The sequence below is a fragment of the Aquarana catesbeiana genome, linkage group LG02 (assembly GCF_042186555.1).
Source record: "Aquarana catesbeiana isolate 2022-GZ linkage group LG02, ASM4218655v1, whole genome shotgun sequence".
In the NCBI taxonomy this organism is placed as follows: Eukaryota; Metazoa; Chordata; class Amphibia; order Anura; family Ranidae; genus Aquarana; species Aquarana catesbeiana.
This window is the reverse complement of record NC_133325.1, coordinates 130,681,251-130,706,482: the sequence shown is the minus strand read 5'-3', so window position 1 is coordinate 130,706,482 and position 25,232 is coordinate 130,681,251. Positions and strand designations below refer to the sequence as shown.

The window sequence follows — 25,232 nt, the reverse complement described above, 5'->3', positions numbered from 1 at the left end:
GCAGTGGCTGCGTGTTTTTCTGGCTGTACCTCTGCATTTGTGCATAGAACTATGGTTGGCAGGAGGGAAGGTGGAAACACCCCAAAAAAAAGGCCCAAAGGTGTCACTCTCGGGCTCTGAGGACCCTGGTCTTGCTTCTGCAACACCATCCTCCCCTGAAAGAACTGGGGGGGCTGGTCACAGTGAGCTATCAGGGCCGTGAAGTGTTGCAACTGTTTCCAACATTTAAGCCCCTGTCTATATTACCGAGGAAGTTTTTTCCTCAGCTTTGGTGGGATTGGAAGAAAGGTTAGCGGCTTTAATCGCATCTTCCCAGAGTGGCAGAAAACGCGATCGGTCCCCTTCTACCACCCAGAACCCTCAAACGGGAATAGTGGGGGGGGGGGGGGGGGGGGAGAAGATGAATTCCCCTCGGGATCATGAAGAGGCTGATGACTTCTCTTTCGAGGGATCAAGCGTGGAAGAATCTTCAGCTTCGCAATCTGAGAAATTGCTGGTGCAATCTCTTCCTGAAATGGTCCGCTCCACATTTAAGCTGCCCTTAACTGAGTCAGCTGAAAAGCCCACTTCTTGTTTGGGTTCAGTAAAGCCTCAAGCTTTGCGTGCCTTTCCTGTCCATTCATTGCTGGAACAGCTTATGTATTCTGAGTGGGATCACCCAGATGAGCATTTTTTTTCCTCCTAAAAAGTTCTCTTTATCCTATGGAGGAAAAATTTACTAAAAAGTGAGGTATATCAGCAATTGACGCTGCTATATCCTCTGTGAATAAAAGTTTGACTTGTCTGGTTGACAATGCTCAAATGCTTAGGGATCCACCCGATCCGATCAAGGATGCATACCTGCATGTGCCTATTTTGCCCGCTCACCAGAAATATCTACGTTTTGAGGAAGAAAAACTCCACTTTCAGTTTGTAGCTCTGCCTTTCGGTCTAGCTACTGCACCTCGGGTGTTTACAAAAGTTCTGGCCCCTCCTCTGGACAAATTAAGGGCTCAAGGTATAACAATTATAGCATACCTAGAAGACCTGCTCTTGTTAGACCAGGTCGGTAGCCCGCTTAGACCAAAGCATGGTCACCACAGTCAACTACCTGGAATACCTAGGTTGGATCCTCAACCTAGAGAAATCTTCTTTAAAAACCATTAAGACTAGAGTACTTGGGTCTGATCATAGATACAGCCCAGAAAAGGTATGTTTTACCCCAGGCAAAGATCCGCGCCATAAAGGAGCTGGTTCAGGTGGTCCGGGCGAAGGAGCCTTCTATTCGCCTTTGCATGAGGTTGTTGGGAAAGATGGTGACTTCGTTCGAAGCTGTTCCCTATGCTCAGTGCAAAACGGTATCCTATCTGCTTGGAACAATAAGGTCCAAGGGCTAGATTTTCCAATGCGTCTGTCGCCAAAGGTGCGCCAGAGCCTCAGTTGGTGGAGGGTATCCAAGAATCTGCAGAAAGGGAAATCCTTCATGCCAGTTACCTGGAAGGTGGTAAGAACAGACGCCAGCCATTCAGGTTGGCTAGCAGTCCTGGAAGAAGCGTCTGTCCAAGGAAAATTGGTCCAGGATCGAAAGGACCTTGCCCATCAACATTCTAGAGATTCGGGCAGCACGCTTGGCCCTAAGGGCCTGTACGTTCAGGTTGTGAAATTGTCCGGTCAGGATTCAATCCGACAATGCCACAGCAGTGGCTTATATCAATCACCAAAGGGGCACCAGAAGCCATGCAGCCCAGGGAGAGGTAAACCATATCCTAGCCTGGGCAGAAAAGCATGTGCCATGCATATCGGCAATCTTCAATCCAGGGATAGAGAATTGGCAGGCGGACTGAGTCGCCAGAAGTTGTTCTCGAGGGAATGGTCCCTTCACCCCAACATCTTCCTGGTTATATGCCAAAGATGGGAGTCCCGGATGTAGATCTGTTTGCATCCAGGTTCGACAACTTTGTGTCAAGAACAAGGGATCCGCTCGCATGCGGAACAGATGCCTTAGTGACCCAGTGGGATTGGTTCTCTCGGATTTATGTATTCCCTCCTATTCTGATGCTACCTCGTCTTCTTCGCAAGATCAAGCAGGAAAGAAGTCGGTGCTTCTTGTCACCCAGAAGGTCTTGGTATGCAGAGATCGTAAGGATGGCAGTAGGGGACTCATGGACCCTACCACCACATCCAGACCTGCTCTCACAGGAACCAGTATTCCATCCTACCTTACAAAGGCTAAATTTAACGGTTTGGCTATTGAAACCCACATTCTGAAGAATCGTGGGCTTTCAGGGTCAGTGATATCTACCTTGATTAATGCAGGGAAGCCAGCTTCCAGAGTCATTTATTATAGAGTCTGGAAGGCATACGTTTCCTTGTGTGAATCCAGGGGTTGGCATCCTAGAAAATGTTATAGGTAGAATCCTTGCCTTTCTGCAAATAGGATTAGAGATGAAGCTGGCCTTGAGTATCATCAAAGGCCAGGTCTCGGCCTTATCGATATTGTTTCAAGGACCACTTGCTTCTCAATTTCTGGTACGTAGTTTTATACAGGGGGTAACACAGCTTAATCTGCCGGTTATGTCACCCTTGAAACCTGAATTTAGTTTTGTTGGCTTTACAAAAACAGCCTTTTGAGCCGATACGGCATACTCCCTTGATCCTTTTGACAAGGAAGTTTAGTTTTTCTGGTTGTCATATCTTCTGCAAGAAGGGTATCAGAGTTGGCCTTTCTTTCTTTCTTTCTTTCTTTCTTTCTTTCTTTCTTTCTTTCTTTCTTTCTTTCTTTCTTTCTTTCTTTCTTTCTTTCTTTCTTTCTTTCTTTCTTTCTTTCTTTCTTTCTTTCTTTCTTTCTTTCTTTCTTTCTTTCTTTCTTTCTTTCTTTCTTTCTTTCTTTCTTTCTTTCTTTCTTTCTTTCTTTCTTTCTCTCTTTCTCACAAGATAAGGTGGTATTGCGTCCTCATCCCAGCTTTCTGCCAAAAGTGGTGTCAGGTTTTCATCTAAACCAGGATATTGTTCTACATTTTTTCCAGAACCCTGTTCTACGGAAGAAAAGTCGCTACATGCTCTTGATGTACTGAGAGCAGTCAAAGTCTATTTGAAGGTGACTGCTCAGATTCGAAAAACGGATGTTTTGTTTGTGTTGCCTGAAGGTCCTAAAAAAGGACAGGAGGATATCGCCTTTGGGCGCAGTGTGCTGCAGGCAGCAGTATAGGTCCTCAGGTCTGATGGCACCCTACTTTTGTTTGTGTCTCCCTCCTCTCAGATAGCATTGCTCTGGGACATCCCATATAGTATATTACTATGGCTCTGTGTCCCGTGATGTACGATAAAGAAAATAGGATTTTTATAACCGCTTACCTTTTAAAATCCTTTTCTTGGAGTACATCACGGGACACAGAGGTCCCTCCCCTCTTTCTGGTATACACGTGTATTGCTTTGCTACAAAAACTGAGGTACTCCCGGTAAGGGGAGGGGTTGTATAGGGAGAAAACGTCCTGTCTAGGGTGTGCCAGTGTACATTACCTAAAGGTGGCCTATATAACCCTTATAGTTATTACTATGTCTCTGTGTCCTGTGATGTACTCCAAGAAAAGGATTTTACAGGTAAGCTGTTATAAAAATCCTATTTTTTTTTCATCATACTTGCCTGTAAAATCCTTTTCTTTGATTACATCATGGGACATAGAGATCCGTCCCTTCTTTTTTGGGAGTGCTTGCTACAAAACTGAAGTACTTCCTGTGTGGGAGAAGTTATTTAGGGGATCACTTCCTGTCTAAATACCTTTTGGTCTCCCAGTGTCCATTCACCTGGAGATGAAGTATAACCCAGTAGGTAATGATTATTAGCCTAACTCTGTGTCCCAAGATGTACTCAACGAAAAGGATTTTTACAGGTATGACAAAAAAAAATCCTATTAGTAATAGTAAACCACTGAGAGGTAGGTCAGGGTCCATCGGGATTATCCACATTGGACTCTAGGTAATTAGCAAAATATAGTCTGTTCTAATAAATTCCTGTGTTGTACCATCACAACGGTAGATATAAGTAGTCAAGCAGCCAATGTCACATTTGGCATGTAATTTTTTTTTGGGGGGGGGGGGGATGCAGCATTAATCCGATGAATTTAAAAAAAAAAAAAAAAAACTCAGCTCAATCACAGCTGTGCTCAAGAGACTATTCCAAATAAAATCTAAACCTTTTGTATGTTATGACTTCTTCTACTGCCCACCCACACTATATGTGTTCCCACATAGACTTGAACATTTCAAATACTAAAACATGCTGCATCTATCCCCTGCCGCCTCTTTACACTTGCTTCAAAACATGGCTTTGTATAGGCTTTTTTTTTTAAAGCTCTCTGAACACCAGTGAAGGCCCCTGTCACTAAATAAAATGGTTAGCCTACAGTTCTGTTTGCCTTTGCTTCAAAAATGATACCCCATGTCGCTTTAGTGGTGGTGCTTCAAAGAGTCTCCAAAGCCTCCATAGAAGTCTATGACAAAACTCGCTTAAAGTAACTGTAGCTTTTGAGAGGCTTTACCGCAGCTTTAGCTTTTCTTTATTTTGAAAGTATTGCAGGTATGAGATATCAACACATACGGGGCTTTTGCCAAGTTTCATTAAAGCTTCAAAAAAGCACCCCTGAAGCATCATAGAAGTGCCACCGAAGCATCAAAAACGCATGTTGAAGTAGTAGGCGCTTTTAATGCGTGTTGAAGTCGAAGCAAGTGTAAATGAGACCGAGAGCAAAGTGTTCACAGACCGCTTCAGTGAGCAGAGAGTCACTGTCAGAATAGATTTACTGCTACACCACAGCTATGTATTTTTGGGGACTTGATTTATCCCCTCTTAAGGTTACAGCGTAAGGTTATTATTCTTCCGTTATTCTCTCGGCTGATTTTGACTGCTGATTCAGCTAGCATCCTATATATATTGTCAGCAGGCCATGTCTAAGAAATGACAGGGGAGGGGATGCAGGGGGAGAAGGTTCCTAGATTTTTTTTTTTTTTTTTTAATCAGGTAGAGAGGAACCTGGCCATAGCCAACCTTGCACTGTATCTCAGGGGTCACTTAGTTCCATATGGTGCTGTCTCCTTCCATTTGTCTGCTATTTCCAGGGCACCTTCCTCCAGTTCCTTTGTGTCAGGGGAGGCATTTTTATCTGCTGTTGCTGCGCTACAGCACCAGCTCTCCAGAGTCTAAGTCTGGAAGGTATTGGTGGCAAGCAGAAAACGCTCCCCTTCTCCTCCCTCCTTGCTGTCCGAGGAGGAGCCAGCCGAGGAAGAGGTTGTAGGGGAAGCTAATTTTCCAGAGAATGGGACGTTCTTCGTCTGAGGGATCTACTACCACTGAGGAATCCCAGGGTCTGGTTTTGTTGCAGACCCAAAAAATCTTTGTTTTTTCTTTCAGAAGTAGTCCAGATTCTCTTGTTGGGGCAACCTTACAACCTCTGATTTCGGCTGTAGGAGTCAGTCAAAGCCTCAAGGTTTGGGCTTGGATGTTGGGACCTTAGCAAGAAAAAGCAGGTGCTCTTTTAAAATGCTAATCACATGTATGTAGCACCCACATACTTGTATCTCACAAAAGCTAGTACACCCCTCACATTTTTGTAAATATTTTATTATACTTTTTCATGTGACAACACTGAAGAAATGATACTTTGCTACAATGTAAAGTAGTGAGAGTACATCTTGCTTAACGGTGTAGATTTGCTGTCCCCTCTACATCAACAAACAGCCATTAATGTCTAAACCGCTGACAACAAAAGTGAGTAGTGTCCAAATTGGGCCCAAAGTGTCTATTTTGTGTGGCCACCATTATTTTCCAGCACTGCCCTAACCTTATTGGGCATGGAGAGCTTCACAGGTTGTCACAGGAGTCCTCTTCCACTCCTCCATGATGTCATCACGGAGCTGGTGGATGTCAGAGACCTTGCGCTCCTCCACCTTCAGTTTGAGGATGCCCCACAGATGCTCAATAGGGTTGTAGGTCTAGAGACATGCTTGGCCAGTCCAATCACCTTTACCCTCAGTTTCTTTAGCAATGCAGTGGTCGTCTTGGAGGTGTTTGGGGTCATTATCATGTTGGAATACTGCCCTACAGGCCAGTCTCCGAAGGGAGGGGGATAATGCTCTGCTTCAGTATGTCACAGTTTGGCATTCATGGTTCCCTCAATGAACTGTATCTCCCCAGTGCCAGCAGCACTCATGCAGCTCCAGACAAGGACACTCCCACCACTATGCTTGACTGTAGGCAGGACACACTTGTCTTTGTACTCCTCACCTGGTTGCCGCCACACATTTGACACCATCTGAACCAAACAAGTTTATCTTGGTCTCCTCGAGTTCCGGTAATCCATGTCCTTAGTGTGCTTGTCTTCAGCAATTTGTGGGTTTTCTTGTGCATCATCTTTAGAAGAGGCTTCCTTCTGGGACGACAGCCATGCAGATCAATTTGATTCAGTGTGCGGCGTATGGTCTGAGCACTGACAGGCTGGCCCCCCACCCCTTCAACCTCTGCAGCAATGCTGGCAGCACTCATACGTCTATTTCCCAAAGACACCCTCTGGGTATGATGATGAGCATGTGCACTCAACTTCTTTGGTCGACCATGGCGAGGCCTGTTCTGAGTGGAACCTGTCCTGTTAAACCGCTGTATGGTGTTGCAGCTCAGTTTCAGGCTCGGTTCACACTAGGACGACTTGGGATCCGACTTGTAAGCCCTCAAGTCGCCCCAAGTCGCCCCAAAAAGAGATTCACATTACAGTGAATGGGAGCGTCTTAATAGACACTACTGAAGTCGCTCCGACTTCAGAGCGTACTCCCTGTACTACTTGGATCCGACTTGGTAGGCGACCTGTACCATAGAAATCAATGGAAGTCGCCTCCAAGTCGGATCTCTCTCTACAGTCAAGCGACTTTGCAGGGAAAAAATTTAGTTTGCCCAGGCAAACCCCTCCCTCCCAGAGAGCTGATTATCCTGTGATTGGCCACAGCCAAAGTCGCCTGGCCTGGAGGCGACTTGAAGTCGCGTTGTAATTTGCTAAAGTCGCGCTAAAGTCGCCGTACAAAGTCGCGCTGAAATCGTGTTGCCCCTGTGTGAACCGAGCCTCAGGGTCTTGGCAATCTTCTTATGGCCTAGGCCATTTTTATGTAGAGCAACAATTCTTTTTTTCAGATCCTCAGAGTGCTTTGCCCATGAGGTGCCATGTTGAACTTCCAGTGACCAGTATGAAAGAGTGAGAGCGATAACGCCAAATTTAAGAAGAAAAATATTACAGCGCACACATGCAAAAAAAAAAAAACATTCACCTCCAGCAAGGCTAGTTTAAAAACACCTAAACATTCTCAAAAAGACATTTTCAAAAATATGGGGATTTGGTCACACCATATTGCTATATGGTGCTAAGCCCGCTTACTGTGACAAAGTACCCCATGATCAGTGGGTCCTACACTATCCATAGATTTGTGAGATCCTGCTTCTCTGAACCATGAGAGCTACACTCTTCTAAATGGGAGAATTTTAAGGTCTCCACCTATGACACAAGTGGACACTAATGAGAGGTACTTAATGAGGGAATAGGGTGCTCCTATCCCAAAAGGACATCACCAAACACAAAATTTAACACACCTGCTCCCCATTCACACCTGAGACCTTGTAACACTAACGAGTCACATGACGCCAGGGAGGAAAAATGGCTAATTGGGCCCAATTTGGACATTTTCACTTATGGGTGTACTCACTTTTGTTGCCAACGGTTTAGACATTAATGGCTGTGTGTTATTTTGAGGGGACAGCAAATTTACACTGTTATACAAGATGTACACTCACTGCTATATATTGTAGTAAAGTGTCATTTCTTCAGTGTTGTCACATGAAAGGATATAATATATTTACAAAAATGTGAGGGGTGTGCTCACTTTTGTGAGATACTGTATATCTCTGCTTATTCAAGCTTGGTGACTACCCAAATAGCCAAATACGAATAGTGTGGTTATTCGTTACACCTGACATTGAGCCCCAACAGGTTTATATTCAGGTCACATTTCTAAAAATCCCTCTCGTGCCCTTCATATATCTATGTACTTGAGTGAATTTATTTAATGTAACATTACAGTCTCTGTGATATAAATTTGTATTTCTTTAAATTGTGGCAGCTCCCAAGGAACAGAAACATGTGCATGATGCCTTCACCGTTTCTGCTGAAGATCGAGCAGAATGTATGGACAGCCTTAGAAAGGAACAAGAGTTTTTTGATGTTCGACCTTTAGAAGAATACAAACCTAAAGAAATAAAGCCAGCATTTAAAGAGAGAAGATCTACGCAAGAAGAGACTGATTCATGGACATATGGAGCTTCTGAAGGGGATCAAGAGGTTATGGACACCGTATATCGCTTGCAGGAAAATTCTGGTATGTGCTTCATTTGGACATCTTGTCATCACTGCAGTCTTTGTAGGATGATTACAGCATGCAAAAGTGTGCGAAAGTATACTCCCTACCCATGCTATTACATTTCCAAAATAGTGCTTTAAAGTGGTTCTATAGCCAAAACCTTCACTCCAGCTCTTTTTGGCTCTCTGATCTCTCCCTGCCGTCGCTACTGTAAGCGGGGCGGGGGGGGGGGGGTGCGGCTGAGCCATGCTGTGTGTTTGGTTGCACAAAGTCCGGCTCAAGAGCAAGCTTACATGTCTGCCCCCATAGCAAGTGCAGTTAATTGCACAGATCAGGTATAACATGTTTCTATTTTAAGAAAAAAAAAAGCCTTTATAGCCACTTTAAAATGGCAAAATAAAAAGAATATGCAAAGCAGACTTTAAAGTGGAGGTCCGCCGAAAAAAAAAATATTGAAAGCCAGCAGCTACAAATACTGCAGCTGCTGACTTTAATATATGGACACTTACCTGTCCAGGGAGCCCGCGATGTCGACAGCCAAAGCCGATCTGTCCGTCGGCTCTTGGCTTCTACCGCCATCCTCGGTAAGGGAATCGGGAAGTGAAGCCGTGCAATTTCACTTCCTGGTTCCCTACTGTGCATGCGCGACTCGCGCTGCGCATCCTTACTGGTCCCTGCTGTCTTCTGTCTCCCAGAAGACAGCGGGGGAGGACAGAGTAGGCGCCGAAAGTGGCGTAGGCCGCGGTGATATATGCCAGTAAGTGGGAGCAGATACCTGTATTAGGTATCTGCTCCCTCCTCCCCCCTGAGCCCAGGTTCACACCTATGCGAATTAGATGTACGTTTCCCCACATCTAATTCGCATAGTAGGAGAATGTAACTGGCTCCCTATGGAGCCGGTTCACATATCTCCGGGGCGGCTGCGGAGCGCACTGCACAAAAACGCTGTGCGTCTTTGGCTCCGTTTCAGGGCCGAATTCAGGCATAGAATCGGCCCTGATTCGTCCCTGAAACTGGGAACAGGGACGCACAGCGATCCGCAGCCCGGTATAGTGTGAACCTGGGCTGAAAGGTGCCAAATGAGACACCGGAGGGGGGGAGGATTCCAAAAAAGTAGAAGTTCCATTTTTGGGTGGAACTCCACTTTAAGAAACACCAGGAAGTATTTGGAACAAATTTTGGCAGGAGAGGAAAGGGAGAGAATCGGCTAACTAAACAATGCGGCTCTAGTTTAGAGTAGTGGTGTCGGAGAGGAACATAGTCATGTTGAGTCTATATATTCCAACACTTCCAGAAATGATGATTCTAGCATAAAGTAAATGGAAGGCTAGATAGCATAAGCCCTATTTTGTCAAAGGTGCTGCCTCCTGATGAGTACCTTTCTCACCTTCTTTTTTTTTTTTTTTTTTTTTTTTTTTTTAATATGCTGTAATCTTCTTAAAGGCTAAGTTCACGTCTGGAACAGGTTAATATCTGTATTTAGGCTGTAACGTGCTCCATCTATCATTTTTTTTTTTCGTGAAAGGTGAACTTCTATTTTAAGACAGTAGTGCTGGCATGGCCTCTTGCGTACCACGTTTTTTAGACCCATGGGGAGAGACCATATTAACCATTTGCCGACGCGTTATAGCCAAATGACCGCTACGGCGTGGCAGGCCAGTTCTGGAAGGTCGTCATATGACATCCTCCCGTGATCGTGCCCCCGCCGCGGCATGCTCCATGATCGCAGTGTCCTCCGGACATTGCTGATCACAGATTGAGGTAAAGAGTCAATCAGCGGCTCTTTATCAAGTGATCAGTTGTGTCCAATCACAGCTGATCGTGATGTAAACAGAAGCTTGTTATCGGCACTCCTTCTCTTACACTGATGGCGTGAGGAAGGCAGAAGAGTGCCAATAACCAGATTTTGTAAAAAGGGCATGTACACTGGTAATCCGGGCACTGATTATCAGTGTGCTGATTATCAGTGCAGTGCCTACCAGTGCTGCCCATCAGTGTCACTGGTGCTGCCCATCAGTGCAGCATCATCAGCACACATCAGTGAAGGGGAAAAGTTACCTGTTTTGCCAAATTTTATAACAAACTATGAGAAGGTGTGTGTTTTTTGAAGGAAAAAAATCATTTTTTTGTTTTTTTTTTTGTTTTTTTGTTTTTTTTCTTTCCCCTCCGTTTGTTTAGCAAAAAAAAAAGTGGTGATTAAATGCCACCAAAAGAAAGCTCTATTTGTGTGAATAAAATGATAAACATCGCATTTGGGTACAGCGTTGCATGACCACCCAATTGTCATTCAGGCCATTTTTGACATGTCAGATCACCAGCTGTTGCCGGCAACGGCATCGTCCGAATCGGTGCGACGCTGACTTTGCATCGCTTAAGTTCAGCTTAACTCGCATGATTTCAAACCTGCCCTCAATGTGAACGTGGGCTCAAAGAGCGACAGCACTGAAAAAATTAAAGTTACGTACCGGTAACGTCTTTTCCAGTAGTCTTTCAGGACAGCCACCATGAGAGATAGTCTCCTCCTCTTCCTCTAGGAAACACTGCGCCAGCCCATAAATTCTTACTTCCCCCTGCCAGACCTCAGTATATTCCAAGATTACCTCCGGTCAGCTGGGGAGACACAAGAACACATTAATAACATACTATTCCATATCATTATCATGCTGCGTTCTGGTCTTTTATAAGACACCCCAAAATTTCGGGTGGGTAACTAGGGCTGTCCTGAAAGACTACTGGAAAAGACGTTACTGGTACGTAACTTTAATTTTCCCCTTTCGTCTTTCAGGACAGCCACCATGAGAGGATGAACGAGCACTTACCAGTTAGGGTGGGACTACAGCTTGCAACACCTTTCGCCCAAAGGCTTGCTCACTAGCCGACACCAGGTCCACTCTGTAGTGCTTAACGAAAGTGGAATAGCTGGACCATGTTGCAGCCCTGCATATCTGCTCTGGTGTTGCTCCAGCCTTCTCTGCCTGAGAAGCTGCCATAGCTCTAGTAGAGTGTGCCCTTATACCCATTGGGATTTCTTTCCCTGCTAATGTATAGGCCTGGCCAATGGCTACTCTGAGCCATCTGGCAATAGTGCGTCGAGACGCTTTGCATCCTTTTCTGGCCCCAGAAAACAAAATAAATAAAGAGTCTGACTTTCTAAACCTCTTGGTCAGCTCTAGGTACTGAAGGATACATCTCCTTACGTCCAACGAATGAAATTTTAATTCCCTTTCCCCCGAGGGGTTGGGACAAAATGAGGGTAGAACTACCTCCTGACTTCTGTGAAAACCAGAAGCAACCTTAGGTAAAAATGCTGGATCAGTCTTGAAGATGATCCGATCTGGAAAAATAACGCAAAAAGGAGGTCTAACAGATAAGGCCTCAATCTCGCTGACTCTCCTGGCAGTTGTCACTGCTACCAAAAAAACTGTTTTTAACGTAAGATCCTTTAGTTGACATTCCTCTAAAGGTTCAAAGGGGGTTCCCGTCAGGCCCTGTAAAACTAAAGATAGGTCCCACTTGGGAAAGGGAGGGCCCTGAACCGGTCTTTGTCTAGACAGAGCCTTAAAGAATCTGACCACCCAAGGGTTGGTGGCCAGATGCTTTTCTAAATAAGCACTGAGTGCTGACACCTGACCTTTAAGGGTACTTATGGATAAACCCCTATCTGCCCCGCACTGAAGGAATTCCAACACCGTTGTGGGACTGTGTACCGCAAAGGAGCCTTCCGCACACCATTCATTGAAACGTACCCAGACCTTTTTATAAATCTGGCGTGTTTCCTTCTTCCTGCTGTTGAGGAGGGTGGAGATTAATTTCTCAGAAAAACCCCTAGCTCTTAGCATACCCTCCTCAGTAGCCAGGCCGCTAACTGTCATTGGTGAACCTGTGGACAGAGGACTGGGCCCTGTGAGAGGAGATCCTCTCGAGGTGGCAGGAATAAGGGAGGTTCGACCGCTAGTTGCTTGAGTACTGAGAACCAAGCCCTCTTTGGCCAATGTGGTGCTACTAGAATCAGGGACGTGTTTTCCATCTGGAACTTCCTGAGAACTGCCGGTAATAATGCTGGGGGCGGGAAGGCATAGCAGATTCTGAAATGCCAGTTCTGGATCAATGCGTCGACCCCTCGCGCTCCCTCCCCTCTGTTTAGGGAGAAAAAACAAGGGGCTTTCGCGTTGCTTCTTGACGCGAACAGATCTACTTCTGGAGGACCCCATTTCTCTGAAATTAGATTGAAAACCTCCTGGTTGAGGATCCAATCGCCCTCTCTGTTTGGTTCGGCTGAGAAAATCTGCTATCACATTCTTTTCTCCTCTCAGGAAGACTGCTGAGAGTGAGAGAGTGAATCTCGGCCCAGTTCAGAATGTCTGATGCTAAGGCCGACAGGACTCCGCTTCTCGTGCCGCCCTGTTTGTTTACATAGGCCACGGCGGACGAGTTGTCCGACCGCACCTGAACATGGTGGCCCCGTAGCTCCTCCTTGAAGAACCTGAGTGCTAGCCCGATTGCCCTCAGCTCCTTCCAATTGGACGACCTTCTTAGTTCGTCGCCCTCCCAGGTGCCCTGTGCTAAAAGGGAACCCAGATGCGCCCCCCAACCCTTGCCGCTTGCCTCTGTGGTTACCACCTGAGAAACTGGGATGAACCACAGACGACCCTGCGACAAGTTTGAGACCCTCCTCCACCACCAGAGGGATCTCTTTACTTGGGGTGGAACCTGTACCAAGGTGTCCAGATCTTTCTGACTGTGATCCCACACCCTTAAGACAAAGGACTGTAAGGGACGAAAGTGCAGACCTGCCCATTGCACTGCTGGGAGGGTAGCGGTTAATAGTCCCAGGACCGACATCAGAACTCTTATGGAGACCTGACTGCTGCACTGGAGAACAGCCACTGCCCTGTCCAGTTTTTGTACTTTTTCTGCTGGAAGAAACACTCAGTAGCGTTGAGTCCAACAGATAGCCTAAGTACGTGATGCGCTGAGAGGGAATCAAACTGGATTTCTCCAAGTTCATTAGCCACCCTAGACCTGTAAGAACTCTCTTTGTTAGTTCTAGATCTCTGACTAACTGCAGTGGACACGGTGCAAACAGGAGCAGGTCGTCCAGGTATGCTATCACTGATATTCCCTGGAGTCGAAGAAAGGCCATCACCTCCGCCAAGACCTTGGTGAAAATGCGGGGCGAGGAGGATAGCCCGAAAGGCAGCGCCTGAAACTGTAGATGTACCGTTGTTCCACCTACATTTACCGCTAGCCGAAGAAACCTCTGCGAGGCTTCTGTAATAGGAACGTGTAGATACGCGTCCCTTAGGTCCAGAGATACCATAAAGCAGTTGCGGGGCAACAGGGCTCTGACTGTGAAAATTGTTTCCATACGGAATCTCCTGTACGTCACTGACCTGTTCAGGGGCTTTAAATTCAGAATCAGTCTGAATTTCCCTGTGGGTTTCTTCACTACGAAGATGTGTGAATAGAAACCCTCTCCCTCCTCGGTCTTTGGAACTCTGAGAACCACATTTTGATCTACCAGATCTCTTAATGCTTCCAACAGAGCCTCGGCTTTTGCCGTACACCTGGGTAGGTGCGTGACAAGAAATCTCCGTGGAGGAGGATTTGTGAATTCGATATGGTACCCCCTTCTTATAATCCCTAGGATAAAGCGATTGGGGGATATCGCTTCCCACTGTGGGAGGAAGGCCCCCAGTCTTCCCCCCACCCTGGTTGGGGAGTCATTGGTTTTTACGGGGCTGTTCAGGAGGGCGAAAAATCGCCCCTCCCCTGCCCTTCTTCTGACCCCAGAATTTCTTTTGCCCTTCCGGCTTTGGAATTTCTTTACGCTTTTGCGGACGAAACCCCTTCTTTGTCTGTGTAGGGGTTTTCCGCTTAACTGGGAAGGATTTCTTCCTGTCTGCTGTGCGGTCCAAGACGGTCTCTAACCCTGGGCCGAAGAGAAGGTCTCCCGTTAACGGTATGCCGCACAACTTGGCCTTAGAGGCGCTATCGCCCGGCCAAGTTTTTAGCCAGAGGGCTCTCCTGGCCGAATTGGCCAGAGCCGCTGATCTGGCCGACATACGGACTGATTCTGCCGAGGCATCAGCTATGTAGGCGATACCCCGCAGAATCGTAGGGAAAGAAGATAGAATGGTTTCTTTTGCCGTTCCAGCTTCAATATGCTCCTGAATCTTAGAGAGCCAGTGCTCCAGATTGCGAGCCACTACTGTGACAGCCAACTCAGGTTTTAAATTACCAATTGTTGAATCCCAAGTCTTTTTGAGAAGAGAGTCTATTCTCTTATCCATGACATCCACCAGGGCCCCCATGTCCTCAAAAGCCAGGTCTGTGTGTCTGGAAACCTGGGAGAAGGCAGCATCTAACTTGGGACTTTTATTCCAGATAGATGTAGGATCATCCGAGAATGGAAATCTCCTTTTTAAGGATCTAGAAAAAAAGGGTTTCCTTTCGGGATCCTGCCACTCCTTTTTAATAGTTTCAACCAGTACCTCATGTACTGGAAAAACTTTCCTCCTTTTGTTCCCCTAAACCCTTGTACATTTGGTCATGAAGGGTCAGGGGTTTCCTGTCTTCCTGAATACCGAGGGTTGTATAAATAGCCCCTAAGAGGTCCTCTACCTCTTCCAGGGATAATTTATATCTGGAGGATTTCCTGGACTCCCCGTCCAGGTCCTCTCCCTCTGAACCATCCTGGGAATCGGAGGAGGAACTGTCTGGTTGTCTTTGTTCCACTCCGGAGGGCCCTGGAGCTTCCAGTGCCCTAACTGAAGTTGCAGGTTGGGCAGGAGCAGAGCCCTGAGCCTGAGGCGAGGTTGTATCCTGGGGAACTGGACTAAAGGGAGGCTGAAACCTTTCAAATAAGGCTTTAAATGAAGAGAAGGTGGACGAAAGCTCCTTAACCGAGGCTGCAAGTCCTGACTCCTGTTCAGAGTCCCTCTCCTTAACAAGGGAGTCTATGCACTCCCTACACAAGACCTTTGTCCATGTTTCCCCTAAAGTGTCCCTGCAAGAGGCACACCTCTTCTTAGAGCTATGTGCAGACCTAGACTTCTCTGTAGCTTTCTGAAATACATGAAAAGAAAAAAAAAAACATTTTGTCACTTGTTTTTTTGAAAAAAAAAAAAAAGGATACAACCCTGGGAGTGCACAAGACCCTCCTTAATATGTGGGGATCTGAGCCTCCCTCCCCTGACCACCCAGGGTGTCTGCCCCCCCATGACAGGAACTATACATGGAGGGACAATCCTAGATAAAGAGTACTCTTCCCCAGGGCACTCTTACCTTAGGAAGGCTGGAGGTAGTGTCCGTTGGCTGAGCATCTGCTTCCGACATGACTTGCAGGTGGTTGCTACTACCGAGTCCCACGCTGCCTGTGCGCGTCCCAGACTCGTCTCCAGCCTGTGCCTGGCTTCCCTATCAGCGCCGCGACCCGGAACCGGAAGTCGTGGGTCAAAGGCAAGCACTCGCCCTTCCGCCGGAAATGACGTCGCCCGTCGTCCGGCCCGCCTAGTTCCAAAAAAAAGAAAAAAAGAGAGCGGTCTGTATGGAATACAGGGAAGGTGAACGCTTGCCTGCTGCAGCCGCGATAGGGAGTCCCCCCAACCTGAAGCCGCACTCGGCTAGGAAGTGGTGGCAATAGAACGAGGGGTAAGTCCCCCCTATGCCCTAGGAAACCCCTGCTCCCATTACAGGCTCCAAAAAATATAAACAGCCGCAGTCACCCTGACTGAATGGCCTGGTTCCTTGCACAGTGTCTCCCCACCAGAGGAAACACTAATACTGAGGTCTGGCAGGGGGAAGTAAGAATTTATGGGCTGGCGCAGTGTTTCCTAGAGGAAGAGGAGGAGACTATCTCTCATGGTGGCTGTCCTGAAAGGGAAAGTGGCCTGGGCAGGAAGGGGGTAAAAGTGCCCAGTAGGCAAGTGGTTAATGTATTCTGCTGTTATGAGGATACATTGGACTGAGGTCATGATATCCAAATGACAGTACTGAGGACCTCTAAAGAATATTTTGCAAGGCTGTGATGGCTGATATATTGTTAGTAATGGATGTGACTCAGTACTTTCTCTCAATTTAGCCATGAATAGAGATGGCTTGTATAGGTGATGTATGCCGGGTTTGCTAATTATTGTAATGAACCCCAGAATGTTAAAGCGACACAAGGCTGTCTTTTCTTGCATGCTGATTTTGATAACGTCCCATACAAGGTGAGCTTTGAGGCCTAAAAAAACCTCCAACCTGAGCACGACCTCTCAAAAACAGAGGGAATCCAGCTCTTTGCCCACAAAGTTTCTCTTGCCAGTAGATACCAGGAGGGGGATATAAACTTCTTTATACAATGCCACTGGTGCTTCACAAGACCTGTTCTCCCAGGTCTTGGTCCTGTTGGCAGTGCCTGGAATCTGAGGGGGACTTTGCTTCACATTTTATGGAAGTGTCCCAAATTGAAGGGGTTCTGGACTGTAGTGGAACAAACGATCAAAACCATCGCGGGAGTGTCTATTGTAGGAAACCCGGCTGCTTTGCTGCTCAAGCATCTCCTAAATGCAGCAAAAGCATGCATTGTGAAAAAGCTCTGAGCAGCCTAAAAGGGCACAGTGGCTTGCCTGAATTACATAGTCACATAGCAGGTGAGGTTTAAAAAAGACACAAGTCCATCAAGTTCAACCCATGTGATTATATGTCAGTATTACATTGTATATCCCTGTATGTTGTGGTCGTTCAGGTGCTTATCTAATAGTTTTTTTTAACTATCGATGCTCCCGTTGAGACCACCACCTGTGGAAGGGAATTGCACATCCTTGCCGCTCTTACAGTAAAGAACCCTCTACGAAGTTTAAGGTTAAACCTCTTTTCTTCTAATTATAACGAGTGGCCACATGTCTTGTTAAACTCCCTTCTGAGAACGTTTTATCCCTATTGTGGGGTCACCAGTACGGTATTTATACATTTAAATCCTATCCCCTCTCAACCTTTTCTCCTAACTAATATCCTCCAGACCCTTTATTACCTTAGTTACCCTTCTTTGTACTCGCTCCATTTCCAGTACATCCTTCCCGAGGACTGGTGCCCAGAACTTGAAAACATACTCTAGGTGCGGCTGGACCAGAGTCTTGTAGAGCGGGAGAATTATTGTTTTATCTCTGGAGTTGATCCCCTTTTAATGCATGCCAATATTCTGTTTGCTTTGTTAGCAGCTTGGCATTGCATGCCATTACTGAACCTGTCATCTACTAGGACCCCCAGGTCCTTTTCCAGCCTAGATTCCCCCAGAGGTTCTCCCCCCAGTGTATAGATTGCATTCATATTTTTGCCACCCAACTGCATTATTTTACATTATTCTACATTAATCCTCACTTGCTATTTGTTCAGATCTTTTTGCAAGGTTTCCATGTCCTGCGGAGAAGTTATTGCCCTGCTTAGCTTAATATCATCTGCAAATGCAGAGATTGAACTGTTTAACCCATCCTCCAGGTAATTTATGAACAAAATAAATAGGATTGATCCCAGCACAGAACCCTGGGGGACCCCACTACCCACCTCTGACAATTCTGAGTACTCCCCATTATCACCACCCTCTGAACTCGCCCTTGTAGCCAGTTTTCAATCCATGTACTCACCCTATGGTCCATGCCAACACACCTTATTTTGTACAGTAAACGTTTATGGGGAACTGTGTCAAATGCTTTTGCAAAATCCAGATATATAGTGTCTACGGGCCTTCCTTTAGATGGCAACTCACCTCCTCATTGAAGGTTAATAGATTGGTTTGGTAAGAACGATTCTTCATACTGTATATCCATGCTGATTACTGCTAATGATACCAGTCTTGTTACTAAAATCCTGTATCTAGCCCCTTATCCCCTCCAAGAGCTTGCATACTATTGATGTTAGGCTAACTGGTCTGTAATTTCCAGGGATGTATTTTGGGCCCCTTTTTAAATATTGGTGCTACATTGGCTTTTCTCCAATCAGCTGGTACCATTCCAGTCAGTAGACTGTCAGTAAAAATTAGGAACAATGGTCTGGCAATTACTTGACTGAGTTCCCTAAGTACCCTCTGATGCAAGCCATCTGGTCCGGTGATTTATTAATGTTAAGTTTCCCAAGTCTAATTTTAATTCTGTCCTCTGTTAATCATGGAAGTTCTTTATAAAGTCTGAATGCTGATGATCCCTCAACCTTGTATTTTTTGAAGGTCTGCTCCTTTGCTTTTATATGCATTTTTACATTGGAGTCAAGCCTTCTAGGACATTTGTTCGCTTTTTTTAAATGTATTACCCAGTGGGATGCATTGGCTAATGCCCTTATTTAATATTCTCTTAAAGCAAACCCATCTCTCATCCGTGTTCTTTGTCCCTAAGATTTTATCCCAATTCATGCCTTTTAGCAAGGCTCATAGTTTAGGGACGTTGGCTCTTTTTGAAATTCATTGCCTTTGTATTACCCTTATGTTTCCTATTTGTGTGATTTATACTGAAGCCAATTGACCTGTGATCTCTGTTTCCTAAATTGCCCCCTATTTCCACATCCGTGATCAGATCTGTATTGTTGTTAATCAGTAGATCAGTAACGCTTTATTTCTAGTTGGTGCATCTACCATCTGAACCATGAAATTGTCCTGCAAGACATTTAGGAACTGGCAAGCCTTAGACGATTGCGTGGTTCCCTCCGCCCAGTCTGTCTGGATAATTAAAATCCCCCATTATGATAACACTTCCCATCCTTGCTGCTAATCCAACTTGTGATAGGAGATCTGTCTCCCCATCCTGCCTCAGGTTAGGGGACCTATATCATACTCCCAGTAATAGTTCTCCCTTAGCTTCATCCCTTTTGGAGCTCTACCCATAAGGATTCCACCTCCTCCCTTCTCTTAGTGATGTCATCTCTCACATTCACTTGTACAGAGATCCATTAGATGGAGAATCTCTGAATATGACACTATAAAAGAGCAGGAAGATAAATATTGGAAAATCTGGACTCCATATTTCTTTTAAAAGGAAGAAAGACCATTTGCTTCCCTATTTGGTCTTGTCAGAGACAACAGCACAGGGAAATAGGCCAAGTGGATGGGAGGGTCCTTCTCTTCTCCTCCTTTATCCACACCCATTAGGCTGGTCCCTTGGCCCCCAATATGTTTCACCCACCCCAGCCGCCGCCACCCATTTGAACATGGGCCTCAACGTTGACTACTCCTAAAACAAGAAAATAAAAGGGGAGAATCTTTATGATCTAGTCAGTGGGACGCTTTTCATATATTACTAGTTAGTTCTTTGTATTGGCCTAGTGCACAGGTGTCAAACACAAGGCCCGCAGGCCAAATCCGGCCCTCCAGGCCATTTCATGTGGCCCTTGCACCTCTCCCGCAGCTGCAGAAGAGCTCCAGCCCTCCTCTGGTCCTCCTCCAGACCCTTACTTTCTGCTTTCAAGCACTGCATCCAGCTTCTTCCCAGCAGCAGTTATAAGGAAAGAGGGGTGCACTGTGATATAAGGGAGAGTGGAGGACTCAACTTCTGATGGTGGGGTGGCTCTTGACATCTAATGTAAGGGGAGGGGATGCGCTGGACATCTAATCTTACAGATACAACCGGCCCTTTTGAGGGAAATCATAATGCTGATGCGGCCCACGATTAAATTGAGTTTGACTCCCCTGGCCTAGTGCCTTCAAAACACGTTCATGATTATATGCATTATTTTGATGTGACTCCCTTTTTGTACCCTATACTGTTATATGAATGGTTGAGTTTTTTTATTTTGTCATGCTGATTCTTTGAAATAAAATTTGCAAACATTAAAAAAAAAACCTGACAATTTTAGTATTTTGTGCCTCTATACTGCTGATTGTCTAGCATGGCACCCAGTCCTGACATTTCACAAGTCATATGTAGATGTCATTCACACATGCACAAATGACTGCCATGCCTGGGGGGAACCTGATTTTTCCCTGCTGCAGTTTAGTAATACTTAGAGATCATGTTCCTCACCCAGCCTGTCCTTCTCTTATCAGCAAGTTCCTTGTCGGTACATGTTGTATGGCTCATTGTGCTTCTGCTGTAGAAGGCTGATACCAATTCAAGTTCTGATGGTTGCGCTGCTTTCCTTTAACAATGTTTATATTGATACAGAGCTGCATGAATGTGTCTTTTACACCTGCCTGGTATAAAAACTGAATAACTGGGATACCTTTTTTTATTTATTGAAACTTCTAGAGAACAAGGCCCAGGTAGCTGGAATGGCAGTGGATTTACAGTTGGAATGGATGACTTTGGAGGACTTTCAGAGGCATCTTGATGGAGCTGATGAAATCATCCCAAAGGATCCTATCCCCAATAGTAAGTTGTTTTGCTTTGATGCCATTTTTCAAAGGCCGTTCATTTTATCATACTTAACATTCTCTTGTCTTTTTATTCAGGTGCATTGAAAGAGGCTGTCAAAAATGGTGACTACTTAACAGTAAAATATGCACTTAATTCCAAAGAAGAGTACAACTTGGATCAAGAGGTAATTCTCTACTTTTTGGTGTCCATAGTCTGAAGTGCTGATATTGCTACCTGTTTTTATAAATGATTTTACATATTGTGGAAACATTTTCTTTCTGCTGATTTGTGGATGTTAATGGGAGAACAGCTTAAGATTTTAAACACTACAGGTGTGAGTTTTCATTTTCTTCTTGGTAGCAATTCTCAGCTATAATTTTTGGTCAAAGAGTGGAGGAAGCTGTATCTTGGCTGAGGTACCCAGGTTGGGTGCCAGATGGCCTGTCACATAAAGTATATGTGAACCCTTACTTTGTGACACAACCTATTCAGTTTAGAAATGAAATGCAAGGCAACGTGTGTGTGTAAAGAGCTGTGTGTTTTTTGTTTTTTTTTTTTCAATTGATCACATGGCCATATGGGGCTTGGAGAGGTGTTGGAGACTGCAAGGGGGCGTATCAGCAGGAAGACAAACAGCTGTACACTGATCTTTCCAATAAAAAGCTGTGTAGGGGAGCATGTCAATACAAGTCTGACGTTTTTAGAGAACAGGCAGCTGTGCTCCCAAGTAAAACGAAAAGAAGAAAACTGACCAAGCTTTGATAGATGTGCTTCCATGCTCTGGCGTGGGCAATTTGACATGGGAAAGCGGGGATCAACAGGGAAGAGAACAGGTTACTTTTTAACACAAGTATATGGTACCACGTGCATATCGGCGATATGAAATGTTTGGGTGACATGCACTTAAACAATGCCTTGTTTTCCCGTCTGCTGCAGGACTCCAGTGGGATGACTCTGGTGATGATGGCTGCAGCTGCTGGACAGGATGACATTCTCCGTCTTCTGATCAGGAAAGGAGCCAAGATCAATGCCAGACAAAAAAATGGGACCACAGCGCTGATTCATGCTGCTGAAAAGGTGGGAAGGAACAGATTCTGTTTAGGTTAATGCTGCTGCTACCTATTTTAGAAGGGTTTTTATGAGTGTATTTATTTATATTTTGACATTTTCCTTGAGAAATTGGTACATTATATCTGTTTATCCCCTTCCCGCCGAGCGTACGCAGATGTGCATACTCTGCTTTCAGGGGTTATACCGGGATGGTGCTCACAGCTGCAGGCATCATCCCAGTACTGTTTTTAGAGCCGGCGATCGGCTTTCCAGATATAACAACCGATGCGGCTAAAAGCCGCTCAGCTGTTATAACGGAGGAGCGGGAGGGGATGTCCCCCCTTCCGCTGCTCTTACTGGGCCTCCCGATCCCCAGATGACCAATCCGCCGCCTCTGGCGTCTAGTGACAGTCTGGAACGAAGCCGTGAGCGGCTTCGTTCCAGCCTCCTAATGGTAAACACAGAAGCGACGTCATGACGTCACTTCCCGTTTACTCGGCTGCCAATGGCGCCGGTTTTTAAAAAAAATATACAGTATTCAGAATCGCCGAAAACAGTGATCTGAATACTTTGAAGTGCAAAGGAGGGATCGGGGGTCTTTTAGACCCCCGATCCCTCCATGAAGAGTACCTGTCACCACCTATTACTGTCACAAGGGATGTTTACATTCCTTGTGACAGCAATAAAAGTGATCAAAATGTTTTTTTTTGTTTTTTTTAAACACAATTTATTAATATAAAAATAAATAAATTAAATACATTTTAAAGCGCCCCCCGAGCTTGCGCAGCAAATAAAAATGCGTACGGACGTCGCGCCTGCATATGTAAACGGTGTTCAAATCACACATGTGAGGTATTGCCGCGATCGTCAGAGCGAGAGCAAAAATTCTAGTACTAGACCTCCTCTGTAACTCTAGCCTGGTAACCATAAAAACAAAATTTCAAGCTTTGCCTATGGAGATTTTTAGGTACCGTAGTTTGTCGCCATTCCACGAGTGCGTGCAATTATAAAGCGTGACATGTTTGGTATCTATTTACTCAGCGTAACAGCATCTTTCACATTATACAAAAAAAATTGGGCTAACTTTACTGTTTGGTTTTTTTAAAATTCAGGAAAGTGTCCCTTCTCCCAAAAAGTTGCGTTTAAAACACTGCTGCACAAATACAGTGTGACATAAAATATTGCTACAATCGCCATTTTATTCTCTAGATTCTCTGCTAAAATATATATCTGTGTGTTTGCGGGCTCCTAAGTAATTTTCTAGCAAAAAATACAGATTTTAACTTGTAAACACCAAATGTCAAACATAGGCTTAGTCATGAAAGGGTTGTTAAATGTGTACTGTATTGTAGAAGGGCTGCTGTTTGCTCAGCAGAGGAGGGATAGAATGTTGGAAGCCTGGGAGGGAGATGGTGGTGGTTGTAGTAACCTTGTTTTATTATGGTGGTTCTAAAGTTAACTTTTTTTTTTTTTTTTTTAACCTTAACCTACCTGGCGGTATGATTATGTCAGATTTTTGCGTCTCAAAGCGGTACAATTGTTTTGCATAGAAATTTGGCGTTCTATATTGTAGGCCTGTAATTCTTAGCAATAACACACTTAATTCTGTCCAAACAAGAGTCTAGTAGATATCCCAGGTATGATAAAGTTTGAAACACAAAATCATAAATTATAATAAATAATTATAAAAAATAATGTAATAGTAAATGAATTTCCCCCTGATTTCACTATCGCTCAATTCTGCAAGTGTTCTAATTTACTATCACTGTTTTCTAGCTGGTCTAAAACCACTTTTGACATAAAGGGACACTTTAGTTGCTATACACAATCTCAAATTTCCAGACAGAAAGAACAATATATATAATACAAAACTGCATGCAGGGCATTGGACAAAGCACTAGGGACAAAAGGGATGTGAAATTATTTCATACAGTAATCTGTAAGATTACAGTGCACTATATGCGTTATGAATTTTGTACTTTTTCAATTTACCGCTGGGCTCTGCCCCCTTGTGTCGTGACGCTCACAGGGAACGGAGCCCGGAAACACAGAGGCATCGGGCAGAGGATGCAGCCCGCAGACACAGCTGGGGGGCATCGCAGGATCCTGGGGACAAGGTAAGTAACCTGCACCAGGATCCTGAAATGCAATGTCGAGTGTGGCTCGGGGCTACCACTAAGGGTACTGAAATTTAACCGCGAACCACACTCGGGAAAACCGCCAGGGAGGTTAATGTATTCCCTGCATAAAGGTGCTGTCCTGTCTGCAGGCTCCTTTGAGGAGGGGTGGAGCCACACTGTCTGTCAATGGACGCACACAACCTTTCTTGGGAGTGTGCCCGCACGGGTGCCCCCTCAGCACATGGCTTGCTTAGGGGGCACTCTGAAGGAGTGGACAGAATGAGCGTGGGGACTCCAGAAGAGGACTTAAGGGACTGCTCTTTAGTAGGAAGTATGAGATTTTTTTTTTTTTTTTCTTTTTTTTAACTTAACCACTTAAGGTCTGCCCTGTAGCAGCGAGACCTGTGCACCAGACCACGTGTGTGTGTGTGTGTGTGTGTATATTTTTTTTTTAATATTGTGTGTGTGGCCGGATGCCACGGACTAGGCCGAAGCCGTGGCCTCACCTAAAAACTCCTACCCGCAGCTCCTCAGGACCTGCGCGGTGAAAAAAAAAAATCGATTTGCTTACACTTTTGAATCGATTTGACCTCTCAACTCGATTCAAGATTTAAATCGATTTTTTTTGCCCAGCCCTAATAGATACTACTTTGTTCAATTGGTCTCTTTATACCCTCTTCTGGATTTGTTCTCCGGCTCACCGATCGCACGGCGACCTGGTAGAAGCACGTCCCGCCGCCTGTAAAAATGCTCAAGCAGCTGCACTGCCGCTATGATTGTTCTTATGGTGCAGGGAGTCGCCGGCCGAAAAAGATGATATCTGGATGATGTCTGTAGCGACAGACTTCGTTCAGCTATCCCCACTCAAAGTCCAGGACGTCATATGACGTACCTTGGGCGGGAAGTGGTTACCAGAACATTCTTTTAATTTTTTCATACCCATAGACTTGTATTGAGAGACCGTTCTGAAGCAAACTAAAGCCTGTCGATGTAGACCCATAATGATGTATAGCATATTGAATTTTGTTTTTGATGCTCCTCATAGAATTATCTGACAACTGTTTCTATCCTGCTGGAAGCTGGAGCTTTTGTGAATTTACAGCAAGCGACTGGGGAAACAGCCCTGATGAAGGTAAATTGGTATATTTGTGGATACCTATAAAATTCCCTATCTGTTTTGCGAAGGCCCTAGGTCTATGAAATCCTTCTCTCAGTAGGTTACAGACAATAGTTGTCTCTCTGGCTCTAGCGTTTTGTAAAACTGTTTCCTTGTGTATATGGTCTTCATGATGGCAAAAAATACATGCATCCTCTTTTTGTACAATGTCTAGACTAATTTAATGTTTGTATTTCCATCATGAAGTTTGTT

The 25,232-nt window shown here is 45.2% G+C and overlaps 1 protein-coding gene across 1 annotated transcript in view; it reads left to right on the top strand.

Annotated features, from left to right (window-relative positions):
* Positions 1-25,232, top strand: part of MPHOSPH8 (M-phase phosphoprotein 8) — a 97,991-nt gene that overhangs the window by 58,729 nt on the left and 14,030 nt on the right. Inside the window, exons 5-9 of the mRNA XM_073613474.1 lie at positions 8,134-8,388; positions 20,586-20,708; positions 20,789-20,877; positions 21,630-21,770; positions 24,909-24,995. Coding sequence (XP_073469575.1) covers positions 8,134-8,388; positions 20,586-20,708; positions 20,789-20,877; positions 21,630-21,770; positions 24,909-24,995 — 695 coding nt within the window. The remainder of the gene's footprint in view (positions 1-8,133; positions 8,389-20,585; positions 20,709-20,788; positions 20,878-21,629; positions 21,771-24,908; positions 24,996-25,232) is intronic.